Source organism: Ascidiella aspersa, chromosome 9, assembly GCF_963924565.1.
Source record: "Ascidiella aspersa chromosome 9, kaAscAspe10.2, whole genome shotgun sequence".
Lineage (NCBI taxonomy): Eukaryota > Metazoa > Chordata > Ascidiacea > Phlebobranchia > Ascidiidae > Ascidiella > Ascidiella aspersa.
The window spans coordinates 13,818,782-13,838,299 of NC_139455.1; the positions used below are offsets into that span (position 1 = coordinate 13,818,782).

At 35.6% G+C, this 19,518-nt stretch overlaps 1 protein-coding gene across 3 annotated transcripts; it reads left to right on the plus strand.

Annotated features, from left to right (window-relative positions):
- The first annotated feature begins 441 nt into the window (after positions 1-441).
- Positions 442-17,220, plus strand: LOC146133100 (uncharacterized). 3 transcript variants are annotated; one of them, XM_083396872.1, is made up of 17 exons: positions 442-636; positions 3,444-3,521; positions 4,015-4,113; positions 5,386-5,558; positions 6,845-7,009; positions 8,479-8,611; positions 9,003-9,114; positions 9,201-9,295; positions 9,473-9,567; positions 9,634-9,703; positions 10,003-10,162; positions 10,628-10,828; positions 11,081-11,176; positions 11,566-11,696; positions 15,322-15,412; positions 15,640-15,715; positions 16,079-17,220. In XM_083396872.1, exons 1-17 carry the CDS (start codon positions 520-522, stop codon positions 16,299-16,301), a joined length of 2,115 nt encoding a protein of 704 aa, XP_083252998.1. In that variant the 5' UTR covers positions 442-519; the 3' UTR covers positions 16,302-17,220. The 3 variants fall into 3 exon arrangements, with proteins under 3 accessions (XP_083252998.1, XP_083252996.1, XP_083252997.1); XM_083396870.1 differs by having other exon boundaries at positions 10,625-10,828; positions 16,079-17,219; XM_083396871.1 differs by having other exon boundaries at positions 10,006-10,162; positions 10,625-10,828; positions 16,079-17,219.
- Positions 17,221-19,518: the final 2,298 nt, after the last annotated feature.

A 19,518-nucleotide genomic window follows, 5' to 3' on the forward strand; every position in this document is an offset into this window, starting at 1 on the left:
ACAACGAAACACCATTTGGGTTAGGGTGCGGGTTAGCGTTTGGGTTAAGGTGGGTCAAGTATTATTATTAAACAAAGAATATAATAATACTTGACCCACCCACACCCGAACGCTAACCCGCACCCTAACTCAAATTTTGTGCGTTGATTTTAGAACTGTGGTAGGATTCTAGACCAGCGCCGAAAAAATAAATGGCTAAAATACAGACCTAGCATATTTCTAAATGGAAAATGGTAATCACCACTCGCGAATACTGCTAAATAACTGTCTTTAGAAAACAAGATGCCGTTTTTCTAAGATTATTTTTTTAATATATTTAATTCATATAAAAAACAATATTTACCAACGTAATATCATATCACTTGGTTATCCATCCTGGGTAAAAAGGACTATCTGAGCGTTTGTTATATTTATATTGATTGTTTTAGATTTAAACCCCTATAGGACAATACAGCATAATGAATAGTTTGCATATAGTGTCAACTCAACACTCAAAGTAACACATTCAAGGTGAAGAAAATGGCTGAGCGGCGTAGACGCAGACCTGTGAGGTTAGGTCATGAAACTGATGAGGTGCTATCGGAAGGGGAATCACAGAAGCCAGCAACGCTATCTGTTTTATCAGTGTCAGATTCGGTAAGTAGCATGTAATAATGTAAATTAGTAAGGATTTTCTGTTTTTTCATAAAAAAATAATATTAGGACCAGTAGGATTGCAGAATCTAGCCTTTCTCTTGTCTTCGCCAAAGTATGACGCATTGAGCACAGATAAAATATATATGTAAATACTTGCGATCGCAACGTAAAAAATCCATTTACAAATATTAGGTTTTGACAAATTTTCGTTTAAAAGAGTGCCACCGTTCAGAGGTTGACTTTTGTCTGCAAAGATGTTCAGCAACATGTAGAACAGTGGTTCTCAATCGGGGGTGCACGGACCCCTTGGAGTCCGCAAAACGTTTTCAGGGGGTCCGCAAAAACTTATAAATATACCTTTATTGAATTAATTAACTCAAAGTAAAATGACACAAAGAAAGAAGAAAGGAGGAGATAAAAGGTGCGAAACAACGTTCAAAACTATTATCTTTCAGCACTTTGGTACGCACTGGAAATAAAACGTCCATTTTATGTTCATGGTATCCGGCCGCTGGTGAATATGCAAGGATTCACAAAACAGATGTTTACAATAGTCACCTTCTTTAGCAATAACAGGATCCCCAGAAAAAATTATATTGTGTTGAAGATTGCATATGTGCTGGGCCAAAGCTGACTTAGTGTTGTTGTTCTTCATGACGTGTGTCGAATGACCTCCCTGTTTGGCCAATATAAACTATAGGACAATCGCCGCATGCAATCGTATAGACTCTCTTCAGCCTGTTTCGGTTTGGTGAACCCTAAAGTTGTTGTGACAAACTCATGCACCTTGTTTAATTAAAAGTTAAACTGAGGTAAAAAGCTATTTGAAAAATCATTATGCATATCAATATCATCATGTCAATTAAACCGGGCGGAGCCGCGAAGTTTTAAACAGTGTCGGTGAGAGTTCAATTATGGCCGCAGGCTGCTTGAGAGTACTATTGCATGTCATAAAACAGCATTCAAACAAACGGGAGATGTCAAATATTAATGATTCATTAAAAGTTTGTGATGCACCCTTGTATACCTTTTTGTACTGGTGAACCCCATGCATATTGTAGGGTGCACCATGCACACTGGTTGAAGGACACTGGTATAGACAACACCCTTTGTGTTGTTGACATCGATTGGATCGTTAGGATGCGACAACAAGTAGCGTAATACCAACTGCTATGCCAAAGTCCCTTAACATGCCCTGGAGAACATCCGACAAACCTGCAATCTCATTTACTATTAGTAGGGGATTTGATCGTTGAGACCACACGCTCTTGTCTTAGTAAGGACGGTAAATACCCATTGAGACAGAGGAATTAGCGAAACCTTTGAAGCTCCTCCTCCAATACGAGGTCAACCGTCTGGCCTGGTCGAACAATGCCGTCACCCCTTCCTGCTTGTGGTATATAGGATAGTGAGATGCGAAGTTCAAGTAACTCCATGTGCTCCTTGGTTTGTGGTAAACACAAGAATGTAGGTGGCCATCACTGGTTCGCACCACCTCAACATCTAAAAATGGAAGACTTCCATCAACCTTCTTCTCCATAGTAAAGCTTTGCTTTGCTCCAAGTTGTTTTAATGCGCAAGAAATGGTGTCGACTACGGGCTGTTCTTTCATCAACGCCAGTAGAAACTTTTACCTACTGTCCACCTTATATTGCCCACTAAGGGTGATAATATTCGTGAAACATGCTTAGCTAGGTTGTAAGTTGGTGTTCCAACCATCCTTATGCACCTTTGGCAACCCTGGTATGTGCGGAACTGAAGCGTCCATACTTTGCAGCTCATGAAACCGCACATAGGATACACAGTGTTTTTTTTATGCAAAACACTTACAAATTTATCAGGGTGTGTTCTGTTTTGGGGGGAGAGATTAATCTTATATACCCTATGTGGCCCAAGGTCATGTGTATATTGTAATAAAAAAATCTCCCAAATGTTTAATTCTTAACAACTGTCATTTTGAAGCGGTTGTGTAAATGTCCAGTTTGTTGCCTAAACTTAATTTTTTTGACAATGCACTGGCCTAAAGTTGACCTTAAGTAACCCTGTAGTGCATTTTGTCCAAGGCCAGCATGTATTACAAGGGAATGTTACTTTTGCATTTACCGCAGTTAAGAAAGTGGGGAACTGCGCCCCTGGCATTACACATTAGTCGCTTGCCCAATAACCCTTGATTGACAATTATTAGGTGATGGTTATCGCAAAAGGAAACGTAATTAATCTTCCAAAAAAGCGCTGACACTGCACTACCGGGCTATATTTAAAGCTATTAAATGTGTCGCCGCAGCGACAGGGCTTTAAACTAGCCACTCACGTATGTACAATTAGGCACAACCATAGACAGAAAACATTAAATTATATCTGTTCCATTTACCCGAAATAACCGGCAGAATTAGATACAAATTCTATTTGGATTCAAATTCGAGGATTTGATATTCTACTTTGAACATCCCTAGTCGCTAACAAACCTCTTATATGTTGTGGCATCATCCAGCATCCGCAATAGCTTTCCACCGTATTCCTTGTAATTCATGATGACTGTGCTGTTCCCCTTGTCTGCCGATGATGATTTTCTCATCCGCCTTGAGGGGCTGGATTACTTGACATTCCGCTTGGCTGAGATTGCTCGGAAAATGACGACAACTGCGAATACAGTTAACAACCTTACTCTAAACAACTGTATTGATATGCACTGGTAACTGATAGATTCCTTTCTCAACAAAATAGATCAACAACCCTAACAGTGTTTTGCAAAGTTGTTAACCACTATTTAGATAAGTAAGAAATGTATTTTTTTTGCATTATCTTAGGATGAAGAACCAGAAGATGGCTATGTAGATCTTTCAGACTATGAGACTGAAGAAGAAGATGACAAAGCATCCCAGACTGTAAGTTAGTTACTAATTATTTTATTTTTCTAGCCATAATAATATTTTTTCATTCCTATTCATTAGCGTTGTTCAAATTAAAAAAAAAAAGTGTAGGGTTTTTAAGGCTTTTCGCATTATATGGCTGAAACAAATAACATTTGTATAATTACAACAATATAATTACTCTTTTTAAGTCTCATAACAACTTATGTAGCTGTAGGCCTCAAGGGAAAATTTTTCTTATCACTTAAGTAAGAAATGTGTTTTCATTTGGGGCGTGGAGTGAAACTTTTTTAATTGCCTATGAAATAAATTTTTATACATAATTGCTTTATCCTGCACCTATTTCAAGCAATTATTACGGGACTAATCCTGAGCGTTTAAAAGGATTCTAAAGCCCATACAAATGCTAATGACATGAAAACTTTGAAAAAGTATTTTTGGGACCTTGTTTTGAATTTTCTGGCATCAATTTTTAAGAGCTTTTTATAACAACTTTTCTTAATTTTAGAGTGGAGATGGTGAAAATATAAATAAGACTGAAGATGAACTGACTGAAGCAGATGAGCATGACAGCTCTGTAATTGAAAGAGAAAGTGGTGATGGAAAGGTAATGTCAATGTATATCTGTTGTATATTTTAAACTATTATATATACCAGGGGTGGGCAAATGTATTCAATGAAAGAGCCATTTGCAGAAAATACAAGCACCAACGATCCTCAAAATTATTTCAATACAAAAACGGTAAATAATGCAAAGCCAGTCGCAATAATAACAGAATTGTAATATAACAAAACAAAACGGTAATAATCAACACAATAATAACGCTAATAGCAAAATAACACGCACAATATTTATTAATATCAGTCTTTTGTTAACTAAACGAAATCTGGCCTCAATAAAGAAAATAAAAGAGAGAAGTGTTTATAAACAGTACTCTTGGTCACCTTTACAATTTTTTTAAAATTTTACGATTCACCAAGAAGAGCCACAAAAAGCATGCCAGAGAGCCGTTTGCCCACCCCTGATGTATACCTTTGTCTGTTTATTACCATCACCCTTGGTAGGGTGCATATTTTGCCAACTTTGTCTATTAGAAATATTACACAGAGATCATCAGTATACACAGAGATCAACAGTTCAAATAACACATCTGCTTACTTTGATCAATGATAAAAAAGATCCCACACTTTTTAGACATGACAAAAGGCTAGCGCAAGGGGACTCGACCTTATTTGAATCTATATTGCTTTTGCAAAGTGGCTGTTGTGTTGTGTGTTGCCTCACCTTTTGAAACACGAATAATGATTGTTTAATGTTCCTGTTCAGGTGACATTTTTTTGGTTTTATACAGCGTTAGAATCTACAGGAGTCAATACCTTCACAACATGTTTCTCAAAATTAACCTAATAAAGTCAACAGATTAAGCACTACCAATTTGCTATGTGCCATATAAAACGAAAATTTTTCAAATAATTCTTAAATTAACGCACATTATTTGGGTTAGCGTTTGGGTTAAGGTTGGTCAAGTGTTCTTAATTCTATCTTACATTTTTTGTATCTTTTGTTAATTTTTAACAAATATTTACAATTTATCTACCCTGATAGTTTTCCTAAATGTCCAAATTAGTGCATTGCCACGACCTCAAGGTCTAAAAGTCAGACCTTTTTTTAATTTTAACAAAATTTGAACCAAAGAGTGAATGTTTGTGGTTTAGAAAATGTACCAAGTTTTGGCAAAATCCAAGAAGGTCTTACTATAATGTAGGTAGCAGTATCTTAAGTAAACAAAACATTTTTCTATATTTATAAGGTTTTACTGATTTTTGTAAAAAAATCATTTTATATAACAACATATTTTACTTGAATTTCATTTTCCAGGAACAATCTGACACCGATTTGGAACCAAAAGGAAACGCTAAACATATTTCTACCAAAATTAAAATGGATGACAACTTACAAGAAGAAAATGAAGAAATTGATTCCCCTTGTTTTATTCCGACCAAGGGAAATTTTTTTCAGCATGATAACAGATCTGATAATACTCGTTCCGGGTAAATTTACTTCGCAAATTACAGCCTGGGCATTTATATTTAATTTTTTTTTAAACAGTATGAAAAATAACGTAGATATACTAGTTAAGGCTTAAACAATCATGACACATGAGTCAAAAATTAATTATTTTCAGAAAACACTTATTCTATGAACAATATAATAATATTCACATCCAACACAAAGAATTATCTCTTCACTCTACATGCCTAAAAACTAAACATAAAAATGGGCCTAAAGTGAGACTGAATCAATCTATATTCCCAAAGTCTATCCTGTATCCACATTTTTTTGTCTACGGCAAATAAAAGATTACCTAGCTATGCCACTACTTTCTAGCCATTACTTTTAATAACCATCTGACACTAAAAGACTTTTTGTTTTGAATGCTGTGGATTTCTACAGAATCACCATTTTTTTGTCTCTGCAACGGTATCAAAAAAAAATTCTGACACTTTTTATTATTTAATGACAACCAAAATTACAATGAAACTTAGAACTTTTAATTTTTTAGAACTTTTAATTTTTGCCTGTTGTTCAAACGATTTTATTAGCACGTTGTTCAAATTAAAGCAATTTAGAAACTTTGATGAAGTAAAAAATGGTTTCTGAATGTATTATGATTCAATATCCTTGCCAGAAAGTGATCATACAGGCATTTGTAAGTTTTAAAAAATAACATTTCGATGTTTTGCTTGCATACTTTATTAAATAGTTTTACTGTCTTTCAAGAGTTTCATGGCCTTTTTCAAAAGTCACCATACACTAGATTACTGTTAAAATGTTTTGTGGTTTCCTTAATGTATTTATTATTTTCATTGTAATCATGGACTAAAAAACGTCAGTTTAAAATAATTAAGGCCTTTCTGAGTTTGGCTTTGTCTTGCCTCAAGGAAAAAAGGTTGCTTACCCTTAATAACAACTATCGCTTTGTTGTGTTGCAATCGCTTTTGTTGTGTTGTATTTATTGATATCATTTACCATGAATGTACAAAATTATACAATAATAATTTTTCTGCATTAAATGGGCTGTGACAGAAAGTTGTGTAGCCCTTTTCTTCACATAATATGTATTTTTAATTGAACTATGGGATTTTTTAATAGTTTCTGTATGATGTTTATAATTTAAAAATAACAAGTTAACCATGTTTTGGTGTATGACTATAATATTAAAAGCTTGTCAATTTGACATTGATAAATTTATTATGAAATTAATAAAATGTTATGCGTAATAATTAAAACAAATTACTTTTATGCCAAAGTTTAATAGTCTGCCTTGGATTATTAGACAGAGGAACTTTCGTACACGACCTGATGCTTCTCGCTGGCTACATGACAAATATGATGAAGAGGAACAAACACCTAAATCGAGACAAGACCTTATCTTGGAGTATGGATATGACATTCGAGCTGGCTTAACTGACAGAACTAAACAACAACGAGGACAAAGAGTGTAAGACTTAAGTGTGGTTATCTGGTTAATATTAAAAATGGCTATGTTTTATGGTAAGTCAAGCTTAAAACTTGGCAGGAAAAATTGGTAATTAAGTCTTGTGGAAGTGTCCCACTTGTGTAAAGTATCAATTGTTTCAACGAATAATATATTTTGCACCCCACTCCAATTTGGCATTGCAAAACAAATGTAAGAAACCGTCAACTTCCAATGACTATAACAAACTTAGTTGTAGCATACCCGTACCAAATTTTATAGATCCTCTAGCTTAAACGTTTTTGTTTTAAGTACCATAGATTGGTGTGAATTGACACACATGGGTGAATTGGGACAAAAAACAGTGCATGTTATTATTTCTCAAAATGTTTAATAAAACAATTGTTTGGGAGGTTGAAATGGCATGCATCATAACACGAGTACTTTGCCTTCATTCACATGCCAAAGAAAGTCTTCTCCTAACTAACCCAATTGGTCATTTTTTTTCTTTCTATAATATTTTTAGAAATGCATTTTTTACTGTATTAAAAATTTTAGGTTGAAAATGTACAAAACCTTGAATACATCTCTTAGGTTATTTTTCAGAAGCCCTTTGCTAACCAAAAAGTTTGCCATAAAGAACCTTGAATAATTCTACTTTCTGTTTTTTTGATAAATCAGTTTTTGAAATCTAGGGTGATTCTGGAGTGAATTGGGAAGATCAATTCTGAGTAAAAATTGCATTTTTTTTTGTTCAGCTGTTTTACCTTAGTGTAGAAATCAGGATGAGAAAGTACAAAAAGGTTGTTAATTCAAAAAAGAAAGGTTAAGAAAGGAACAGAAGTAGAGCGAATGAAGAAAAAGTATAAATTAAAAAAAAAGGTTTACTCATTATGAACGATGGCAATAAAATTGAAAGGCGGAGGAGTGTTTGCTAATAGATTGGTATAACAATAACATGGATACTGGGGAGATGGAAGAGGTTTTATGACAGAGACTGGAATAACAATTGCCAAGAACATTACAGTATTTTTTTTTACTAACTAAAATAAAGTAAATGTAACATATGTGGTGAAGGTGTAGTGGCTTATTATTCCAATTGATCAAAAAGTAGGTCGGGAATGCCTGAAGTGTCAGTAATGTTCGGACCCAGTCCTCAGGACAACCATTTTCCCATATGGAGACGGTGTCGTACTTGGAGGTAGGGCCAGATATAAACTGCCCATCGGCAGAAGGTCAACTTTTTTGCCTTTTTCAATTTTAAATGCCATTTAAAACCCCTAATCACTTAATCATGAAATGCTTTTTGGTTGTGGATCTTGGCTTAATTGACATATTTTGTGAGTGTACCGCCAATGTTTTAACTTGGTTACTATGCCGGAAGTAAAAAAAGGTTGCAAAGCATTGCTGAAGTGCACTGTTGTTCATTCACTTCAAACACATGAGAGCTGCATTCAGGTCTGCATGAATTTATTGAAGTCACCTTTTTTCAGGAACACTCGAGGCTCAAGAAGGCCTTTTGCACGCCATGGAATGAACAGAGAGAGCAGGCAAAATAGATATCCACGGCCTGATCATTTTAATAGTAGAAGTGGCAATCAAGAAGAATGGCCACAACTTGACGAGGTATGGCATGACCCAGTGTTTTTTAAACTTTTTTTACTTCAGGGCAGAGACATTTAAAAACGCGGCGAAGTGAGCACATTTATACCTTATTCTGCCGTGCTTATAAACTAAAACTATGATATTATAGATTATTCTGATTTAGATTTGTTTATTTGTACATCTTATTGTGTGTTCCCCTTAAAAGTACTGTGTAAACAATAAGCTAAGTCTAATAGAAAAGTCAAAAATATATGTTTTTTGATGTTAATTTTTTTTTCTTTTTGCCCACATCGCACCTGGCTGCCTTACATCCTGCAGCGCACAGCTTACAAAGCGCTACATAAACCAAAATGAAAACCAATATACAGCTTTTTATTACCTGTGCAGTGCTAGCATTTGTTTTTATCTTCAGGTACATCGACATCAAAATGCAGATGCAACAATCCGGACCCAAGATTTTAGGCCAACCAGACAGCATCCTACAAGAGACGATGACAGAATGGTGGATGTTCAGAGGAACAAAGGTAACTGTTGAGCACGTTTTGTATTTTTTAACACACCTTATGTGGCAAGTTACATTTACCAATTTATGCTTTAAATTGCTTTTTAGATCCTCCAAAGCGATTTTCACCAAGAGTTAACAGAAAATCTGGTGATAATGTCTCTAAACCCGTCCACAAAAAGTTTATTGAAAATGAAGAAATTGTATGTGCTACTGATAATGTGCATTTTCGTTTGTCTAGTCCTAGCTATGGCTTTTTTTATTTATTTTTATTAACTAATCGGATAAAAAACTACTTATATTACGATGTTTTACAAATATGCACAACTGCACACGTTAAAACTGCTTAAATGTTTAACAAACAAAATTGTACACTTAAGATTATTGGAAGCCAAGAAGAAAAATATGACAACCACCAGGCTCTTATACAGACTGACGATAAAAGTAAATATAGCGAGAAGCTACGGAACCAGAGGTAGTGATCATATTGGTGTATCTTTTTTTATAATTGTAAAGAAAATAATTTCCTATTACATTTCAGTCATGATAAACAGCAAGAACAACAGCTTTCTGATAAGATGAAAGCAGTTTCTGTTGCCCAGTCCCGGGAGGTAAATTTCTTTATATTCCAGCATGTTTTGCATGCCTATATCAACACTTTTTTTATTTGCTGATAATATTGCACGTCGTTAAATGTTGCTCCGATAAAAAAAAATCGCGAATCTATGTTATCTTGTTTTTGTTCTGACAAATCCTAGCTTTTAGTACCTTTTTAACTAAGTACTTTTTTTAAACTGGTATTTTTTTTAGCTATACACTATTCTAAATGCTTATGTCTGTATTGTTACGGTCAGTTAAGTTTTTGTGTTTTATTAATTTGGAGATTTTCTTACCTTCCACATCATGTTAGCAGCCAAGGAGATATTCATCATTACGGCAACGAAACACTGATTCCCCATCGGAATCTTCCAGGGTTCAGCGTTTTCCCCGACCACCTACTACTCTTCCGGAGGAGTGGAATAAAAAGAAACAGGCGGCAGCGACAGATTTAAAACATTACCGAAACAATGGTAGATAATGCTGAATCTATACGTGTTTTCCTGTGTTTTATTTATGAATTAACGTCATCAATCTCTAACTTTTTTTTCGGGTTCAATGACAAAATTGGTGCTTGATAAAAAATTGATTAAACATTGAGTAAAAAGGTATAGCCTTGCTGTAAGGACCACTAAGCTGCATAAAGATGACCCGGACAACCAGTTCGTGTGCCATTGTGCCTCGGAGTTATAACGGACAGACGATGTGCTATCTACTAACTCAAGTGCACACTTTGCCGAAGTTGTAAAGCTCTTCTTTGGAATCCTGATCATGGAATAGATGTTTTTAATTAAATGTTTAGGAATAAAAACTATTCACGGCAAAATAAGCAAGTTTTTAGGTGTTATGTGGCTCTCTTTAATAACAACTTGTCACATTTTGCATTATACATGTTTTAGTGTTATGTAGCTTTATTTAGCGTTCTGTTTTTTTAGCAGAAAATCATGCTCATGAAACTGCGGGCCATACACACAGTGTGAAACAACTGACCTCTGGATCCAATGAGCAGCTTATTAATAAGTACCACTCCGGTACTGATTTGCTATACAGCAACTCACAGCACGTACCGACGACTTTGACGTCCTCTACTCCTGTTGCTCCCACAGAAAAGTTACCAACTAATTCCCAATTCAGTTTAGGTAATTCATCATCTTGATGTATGAAATGTATTCTTTTTCTTGCCATATTTAAAAAAAGAAGCTTACAACGGTGGGCACATTTAAAATCTCTTTTATAAATTGAAATAAATGTTATAAAATTTAAATAACGCTTTCTATAACTAATCGGAATAACGTACTAGTATAGGATTTGGTATTTATATGTTGTGTATTGATAATGACGTTTATAGCTGTAGTTTGTCTCACTAATTCTTGCCTAAAATTGAATTGCAGCTGAATACATACGACATCAGCAAGTTGAAATGCCCAAAGTCGACAGTTTACCTCCAAATGAAACTCCCGCTTTAACACAGATGCAGATGTACGAAGGTAATGTTGCTAAGATATGATAGAAAACTCTGCCTGGCAGTGAGATTTTTTCTCGGAAACTGGACCATATTCGTCCGGTCGACAAAAATATTTAAATTTGCTGATTTTTTTTGCTCGGTCCAAAATAAAATTGTCTTAATAAAGCAAGGAAATTTTAGTAGATGTTGCTTAGGTATTAGGTAATCCTACTGATTAACTATCAATCACAACCGCGTTATATTAGGTTGTAGTGAGTTTTAGACGCTGCCCTATTGGGTAATATTTCAGCACTGATTTGCCAACAAAGTATAGTAACGTTTTTGTTTAATTTTGTTTTTGAAACCGCTTTTTCCTTAACAAAACAAAACATATAAAAAAACACGCCAAACGAAATTTATCTTGTTTTCCAGCTGCGCTGGCATACCAACAGGCGGTTATGTCACAATCTCTTTTGTCCCAGCCACCCCCGTCCTTGCCCCAACAGCCCCCGCTACTGCCACAACAATCATCACTTGTAGCAAGCATGCACAATCACGAACACGTAAGTAGTTGTGTTGGTTGATATATGCAGGTTTGCCATCTGCTAAGGTAGAAAGATGACGTAGTAGTTTACCACACCAGCAAGATGCTTTGCAAAGACTTTTTAAGTTTAGTCTGTATTAACTGTAACTTTTACTTTTGGGGTTATAAATCGATGGCTTCGTGTAAAATACTTCGGTTTTATAATCCGGTAAAAGGTAAGATGACTAAATGAAGTTGTTTATTTCTCTGTCAAAGTCTCATTGTGAAAAAAACATTTAAAAAACAAGTAAGACAACATAAGCACGCAAATAAAATAAGCACATTAGTATTTTTTGAAGGCAGTTGTACTCAGCACCAATCTTAGAAACAAGTACGGAATGGTAACTTTTGAGTATATACAATAGGTAAACTACAAACATATTTTTGATTAGTTGTTTAGGCCAATACATATTTAAAGAGTCTGTTTATTTGCAATGTTCAAGTAAAATCCAAAGGTATTTATTTAGTATAGCAGTTTTTGAATCTAGAAGAAAAAGTCCAAAATATCGAATCCTCTTATACTTTTATTTTATTCTGTAATATATATATATATTATGGTGTGATTAATCGTAATATACCTTTTAGAGACAAACACCAATTAATTACAAAACAATTTTCTAACATAATTATATTGTAATTAAAAAACTTACAAATTGTTAAAGTTTTAAGCAATGGGTATTTTAGCTATTACGCAAGGAATTTTGATTCATACTACATAAAAAGCAAAAATCGAGTTGTTAGCAAACTAATTTTATTACAACCGTGATCTAATATTCGGCCAATAAATTAATAAATAGTTACTACATCACGTAATTCTGTATTATTACTTGACAATGTTGTGCGTAACACTGCTGAATATTCACCTAAAGTTAACCATGAGTAACCCGTAGTTCCTTATCCCAGGCCAGCGGGCTTTAAAATAGGATGTTTCTTTAGGTATTTTACGTATTTAAGGAAAATGCGAAATCTTTGCACCTTGTATTACACATTAGCCGCTGTCCCAGTAACTTTTGATTATAATCAAGTAATTAGTCAACAATTTGCAAAGTATAACGACACAACCAAGGAGATAAAGATGTGTTAAACCGGCGCTTGTCAACCTTTTTCGGAATGGTACACCCTTTTTACGTTTACTTAAAAGTTATACACCCAAGTCCACGCAATACACCGAATCTGCAGTAATCCTAATCGGAATAAGGATATCCGTAGCTTATCTTTATACAAATAATAATTTCATCAGTCATTTAATGCAAGTGTTGCTGATTTGAATTTGTTCAGTCAGTTGTGCGAACCGAGGCAGTAGCCTTGTTTCGAGTGCTCCTCTCATAAACATTAGGTAAACTCCCGGCAGAGATAAATTGAAAATATTCGCTGAAAGTGTTTACAAAAGATAAGAAAATGTGAGATAGAATTAATAATACTCGACCTACCATTTAATAATTATTCGAACGCTGGGGAAAAATCCCAAACTCTGGGGCAGAAGATGTCACACTTTAATGTATTGGGACCTAAAGCGTTTATGTAATTATGAAATCAACGCACAATATTTGAGTTAGGGGTCTGGTTATCGTTTGGGTTCGGGTGGGTCAAGTATTATTAAAGTTATCTTCTTATGCAGATTTTGTTAAGTCAAATTAGTGCATTGTTTAAGACCTTGAAGTCTAAAAGTCAGACTTTTTGATCCTTTGTATGCCCTAATTGTCGTAGACCTTTTTGCTTAGAACCGCACTAAGTTCACTGATCGGGTGAAAATTAAGTATAGTTTTTAAAAGTTTAAACTTTTCCAAATGTGGTGTGCTTTGGTTTTTGACCAGCACCACAAGCATTCAGTCACAGGCTTTTGAAACTGCGTCAGGGCATCATGGCAACCATATTTTGCTCTAATCCAGTGGTCGGCAATTATTTTTAGCCGCGGGCCGCATGAGAAACTTAAAATGTTATGGCGGACCGGGTCAAAACTGGATCTGAAATACACGCAATATGACGTCAGAAAGCTAACGAATTTGTTATATTACGTTTGGCGTTGTGCGAACATGTGCAATTTAAATCGAATTTAAAGAAGTCCACAAGACGTCGCGCGAAGCGCTAAAAAAATTCGACTATGTTTGTTTTAAAATGCAAAGTTAAATTTAGATTTAGAAGGGGACGTGAAGCATTAAGAACAGACAAAAATAGTACATTGGTTGTTATATTGGCGTTTATCAAGTTGTGGGGCGATTTGACCCAAAAGTTCAGATTAAAATACGAAAAAAATTCATACAAAAAAACTTACAATGTTTTTTTTTTGCCTTTTAAAGCTTGTTACCGATGTGTTACTTGCGATACAACGGCCATATTGCAAAAAGGATACAAATCGTGAGAAACACACAACATCGCATTAACTAAATTAGGTTAACATAATATATTTTCAGAGTTTAGAAAACGTTTGGTGATTTGCTCATATTTTGAAAGAGTGTTTACGATACAACCAAACATGTGGAAACTCGTCCTTGTTTTCGCTTAGCCTGTGTAGTTTAAGGAAAATAAGTCAAGGGCCTGATTAAACTGCTTGGCGAGACGGAACAAGCCCGGGGGCCGTATGTTGCCCAAGTCTGCTCTAGTGTGTCACAAACTTTTAATTCAGATATCCTTAAGTTACTATTTTGTGCTGGCAACCCCTAATCGTGTACAGCAAAAACTGCAGATGCTTACTTCAACATCGTTTACGTCGTTTATGTCGAATAGCCACAAAGTCACGTCAAAACAACAGGTTACTACAGGTCAACTGGTCGCACGATAATATAATAGGAATATTACCTCACAATGGTCAGGGGAGGCGGCAAAGTAACACAACTGCTATCAGATATCTAGTCATCGGCCTATTGTCATGCGTTTTCTGGTACACCCCTGTAGTGTACACCCTTTAAACATTCTGGTACACCATGGGGTGTACGATACACCCGGAAGCACTGTGTTAAACAACGTTCAAAATAAAGACCGATATATTTTACCACCTGTCTGTAAGCTCGGTTATTGCAAAAGAGGGTGACTATCGAAAACGTATTTCGTGAATCCTGGCATATCCATCAGCGGCCGGATACCATAAACATAAAAACGGACGTTTTATTTCCAGCTCCTTAGACACAGGTGTTAAAAGACTTTTATCGCTCTTTATTTTGAACGTTGTTTAACACATCTTTATCTCCTTGGTTGTGTCGTTATACTTTGCCTGCTGTTGGGCCTGGTGTTTCTTTCCCTGATGAAGGCTTTCTGGATAGTTAGCCGAAACGTCGGACAAACAAATAAATACCAGAAGGACTTACTTTCAGTATATATTATGCCTGGTAGCAACAGCATATTTATTAAGTAATTGGTCGTCCGTAAAAACACTTCAGACTACATTTAGTACAAACACTGCAACTGTTTGTCAAATTAGGCACCAACCTTTGCGGGTAAAACAAAAAAACAGAATAGCGGTTCCAATTACCTTATAAAATTTTCAGACTTGAATTGAAATAACTCTTGAATAGAATCTTAGGACCGATATTTTAGTCTACCTCATCATACTGTTTTTCATCACTTCATTCATTATAGATTGCCTAATAACCGTTTTATTTCTTTTTTAGGTGACAACCACTGGCATGATGGTGGGTGAAGACCAAAAACTGGTAAATCCCCAGTCACATGTACCTCTAGGTTCCCGAACAGGAAACCCAGGTATATAATATGTTTTCACTGTTTTTTTTTTAATTATAGTTTTTTATGTCATACTTATTACTGTTTGCTGTGAATGGTGGTCAATGCATACTATTTCATTCAACATTTTTAAGCAACACAAAGTTAATAGTACAATTTTGTATGTACGGTCGGTTAGCATTATTTACTCTCACCTACGTTTTGCGGGGACGGTTGCCGAATTGCTAATTTTTCTACCATTCGTGCAGATCTTGGAGCACTAGGTTCCCTCGCCTTTCCGCCTCCACTACCCCACAACTTCACGCAAAACGAATACATGCAAAGGTTAGTTGAATAATAATTAATCACCAACTGGGGCAATGATTTATTATTCACCTGCATTTGTGAATGCCAGTATTGTGCGGGTAAGTAAATAAAAATGGTAGTTTCAAACGAAATTGTACAACAGACTGTATGCCGTAAGCTTTGAGTAGAAATTGCTTTGCAGTAATAACGCATTTGCGTAGCCGTGAGTTTAATCACAAATACCTGCGCGGGGAGAACAACTTGCTTTGGTTTGATTAAATGCAACTTGCTTTTGGTTTAATAAATGTTCTACCTGACTTTTTTTTTATAATCTTTTTTGGTGCCGCTATACACATTGAGTCTACTCATAGTCACAATTCGTAATTTGTGTTTTTTTGACAGGAACTTATTTACTGAACGTCCTCTCATCGCCCCAGTTCAAATCCCTTTTTCACCTTCTCACGGACTTATTGGTCAGCAATTCGGTGGTGTTACATATTATCCCAGCCTACCCCACTCTGTACCTATTTCCGGGGTACCCAACATGGGCCAAACCAACACTCCAATCGGATCCCCGTTACGCAACCTGAGTTCTGCTATTCCTATTCGGCCACCAATTGAGTGATGTCCGGGATTTATCTCCACAGTGTAAACAGTACGATTTTGACTATTTTGGCAATACCGAAATAATGTACATTTGTTTTTTTGCTAATGTATTTTGTTAAGATTCGTTGTTTGGTGCCTTAGATTTTTTGCTTACAAACAAGTGGTTTGCAGGTAATGGTAATCCTTTGTTAAGTATCTATTTTTTCATATTGACTTTTCTGTTTTGTTTTGCGTTATGTTCAAACTATAACGAACACATTTTATCGTGAAAGTTCTGTATCCTAAAGGTCGAAATTGTTTCGCCCTGCCTATCACTTAAATAAACTTCTTTGTTAACAGAAACCGAAGTTTTTTGTCGTGGTATTGTCTCGAAAAGTATGATACAGACGTATAACAGATCACTCAAATAATCCCCGTATCATAATGAGTTTGTACCTTATTGTACTGTAGATCTTCCTCGTACGTCTTAATGTTCTGACATTGCTTAAATCTACAACTAACTATTACAGTGTTTCATTAAGGTTATGTATGTTTACGGAAATTCAAATTTTGAACTTTTGTAAAAAAAGGCGAAATTACAGCACATAATTTACTAGCCTTCAGAAAAACCTAACAATGTAATTTCATTATAGATATTTTTTGTAGACTTGCAATTTGTAAATGCGGTTTAAAATATTCCGTAATTTGGTGTAACTATGTTTGGAATAAATTGACGCGATATAATTGATTATTATTTGCAAGCTTGTGTACAAAAGTAATTTTTCCATACCGATATATATTTTTTAACCGATTGGATTTATTAATAATATTTTTTTATGTAAACAAAAGGTGTCCACAATGCGAAAACTTTGATGAAATTACCACTATTTTATAGATAATTGAGACGGTCGGTCTGTTATCGAGTCTACTGATGGCAATACGAGTTTTTATTGTTCTATATCTTTCCAAATATCAATAAACAAAAAATATTTTCCGCTACTTGTAAATTTTAGTTGTCCTTCGGTTCTGTTACAATAAAAAATGTAGGTTAAGATATGATTGACATCATTACTGTTAACCAATGCGTCCTTTATTACGAAGTATTAGCACTCACACCAAGGCAGAATCTTTAGGAATCGATGCCGTTTAGGGTAACTTTTAACCGATTCATCTATTTAGAGTTGAACGACAAGTTTTGCTTCACATTAAACCAGGGCTGCGCAGTCGGTTAAAAATAACACGAGTCCGACTCCGGCTTAATGTGCGATTTCGTGCTCCGACTCTACGGCATGTTTTCTCCAATTTACGTAATTCAAGTAAGGTGGATATTCAGCAATCCACGCATAAGGGTGTCATAATTCTTTTACTCACAATACATGCTTAGAAATTTTTCCAGCATTTGCTATTACACTTTTACGATTTAAATTTTGAAGCTTTAAGTTTTTATTTTTGATATTGAACGCCTCGATTAGAGACGACGATCAACATAAACTATTATGCCGATTACCTTTGTAGAGAAACGACGCATGTCTGTTTGTGCTTGTAATTATAGCGTGTTCGCCTGGTAAAGTGTTAAATATTTCACCTAGATACTCATTTCCTTTCGTGGCCGTTCTGGCAAATCTAGCCGACATTCGACTCAGCTAATCTCCATCGCAGTCGCTCTTGTGCTATATAGTGTCACGCTGCTGTTGGATTAAACTCTTCAGTCAACGATGCGCTCCTCACTGGCAACACGTGTTTTTACTGCGCTGTAAGCTCTTTTATTGAAAGCGAAATATGCTGAATTATGTGAATGTACAATAAATCTATAAGCGACCTGACAGCATGCTCCTTAAATTACAATGCAAGTTTGTTTTAGTTTCGATTTAGTGGAGTCAGATAGCGCGGTGGTCATGTCTCACCTGTTGAAATATACATTGGAGACCCCGACTGAGATAACAACACGCAAATAAATCCTTCTGAATTAAAGTTTATGCATACTGTCAGGTTGCTTAGAAAGTATGAATTAATTTTGTTTGCTAGCGCAGTTTCTCGTTTGTAAGTATTTTTAAGCTACGCCGATCAGTTGTGATTTGTTGAAACGTTTGTTGACAAGTTTTTGCCAGCGTTATTGCTTGTTAATTTGATGTTTGATGAGATGTAATGCAGAGAAAAATCGTTTGACGCTTTAAATTGTTAGTTACGCAAGACTGTTATAGTTATTGTTGCAAAATTATGGCCTTTTTTGGTAAGTTTTAAAGGTGAAAAGTATTACGATCGAGGTTTAATACTTCTCGTGATATCTGATCTCAAAACCAATAAACGGATAGATTCTATCTCAACCAGCACTTACAGAAGTCGCTACTTCACAAGTGTCAAAGCCACTGCGGCTATTGTCTCTGATCACGTGTTATGGTGATTGATGTTTTATATCTCACCCAAAATAACCTGATCACTTTGTCTGAAATTCCTGCGTCACTTAACCGTTATGATTTATAAGAAGGAAAACAGAGCAGAAGGCCAAACCTTGTTGCCAATTCCAAACATAACGCGAGTTTTGTCTCATTTGTGACTGCAAGCGAGCATGCTCTGGGTATTATAAGCCCATGATTTTTAAGGCCTTTGATGCCTCATTTACCTTTCAGACGGTGTGAGATAACCGTCATGTAGCCCACATGAAGTTACTAGCATGCAGAAAGTAACTTTCTAGAATAACCTTTTGCGCCAAGGTTATTATGTCTGCTATTTAGGGAACCCATCTAATGTGGACTAGGCGATGTAATTTGTTTTCGCGTTTTTGAGATTAGCACCTTACCCCCATTTAATTGGTATTTAGAGCAAAAGAATCTAAGCAACTAACTACAGTTTTGAGATTTGAAATTCGAACTGCGTTTTAAGACGATAATTTTCTGCACTATAGGCTATTTAAAAGTGTTTTGCATTGTTTGTTTATTGTGCCTTGCAAGTACAATTTCAGACGTTAAGTCGTGTCGTACAATCAGCTACCCCTGGAATTGTCCGTTTGCCGCCAAGACAAGGAATTCATGAACCTTTTTCGCTCTATTGAACGCCTCGATTCCCAACTCGGGCTGCTTCCAAATTGCACGGATTTCCGACGTTCTGCGGTTGCTGGTCGATTCGTGATCGGATCCTGGGAAGATTTTAAAGAAGAAGCGCAGCCCAACGAACTGCTCGAGACCTTTTTCGTTTTCCAGGGAGGAAGGAAATGATGTAGAGAAACGACGCATGTCTGTTTGTGCTTGTAATTATAGCGT